Here is a 478-nt window from a genome sequence, read left to right on the forward strand (position 1 = left end):
AAGATTGAATTATTTGTAGTCTTGTTTAATTGATTATTTCCCTTTAAGATTGAATTATTTGTTGTCTTGTTTAACTGATTATTTCCCTGTAAGATTGGATTATTTGCTGTCTTCTTTAATTGATTATTTCCCTTTAAGATTGAATTATTTGTTGTCTTGTTTAATTGATTATTTCCCTTTAAGATTGAATTATTTGTTGTCTTGTTTAACTGATTATTTCCCTTTAAGATTTAATTATTTGTTGTCTTGTTTAATTGATTATTTCCCTTTAAGATTGAATTATTTGTAGTCTTGTTTAATTGATTATTTCCTTTTAAGATTTAATTATTTGTAGTCTTGTTTAATTGGTTATTTCCCTTTAAGATTTAATTATTCGTTGTCTGGTTTAATTGATTATTTCCCTTTAAGATTTAATTATTTGTTGTCTTGTTTAATTGATTATTTCCCTTTAAGATTGAATTATTTGTAGTCTTGTTTA

At 22.8% G+C, this 478-nt stretch overlaps 1 protein-coding gene across 1 annotated transcript; it reads right to left on the bottom strand.

The window, feature by feature from the left end:
- Nucleotides 1–5: 5 nt before the first annotated feature.
- On the bottom strand, nt 6–218 carry LOTGIDRAFT_81012 (hypothetical protein; the record flags this gene model as incomplete). The annotated part of the gene is made up of 1 exon (XM_009068618.1): nt 6–218. A coding segment is annotated over one exon (213 nt), but the record flags the coding sequence as incomplete, so codon positions are not given.
- Between the last annotated feature and the right edge of the window lie 260 nt (nt 219–478).

Source organism: Lottia gigantea, assembly GCF_000327385.1.
Source record: "Lottia gigantea unplaced genomic scaffold LOTGIsca_9185, whole genome shotgun sequence".
Taxonomy (NCBI): Eukaryota; Metazoa; Mollusca; class Gastropoda; family Lottiidae; genus Lottia; species Lottia gigantea.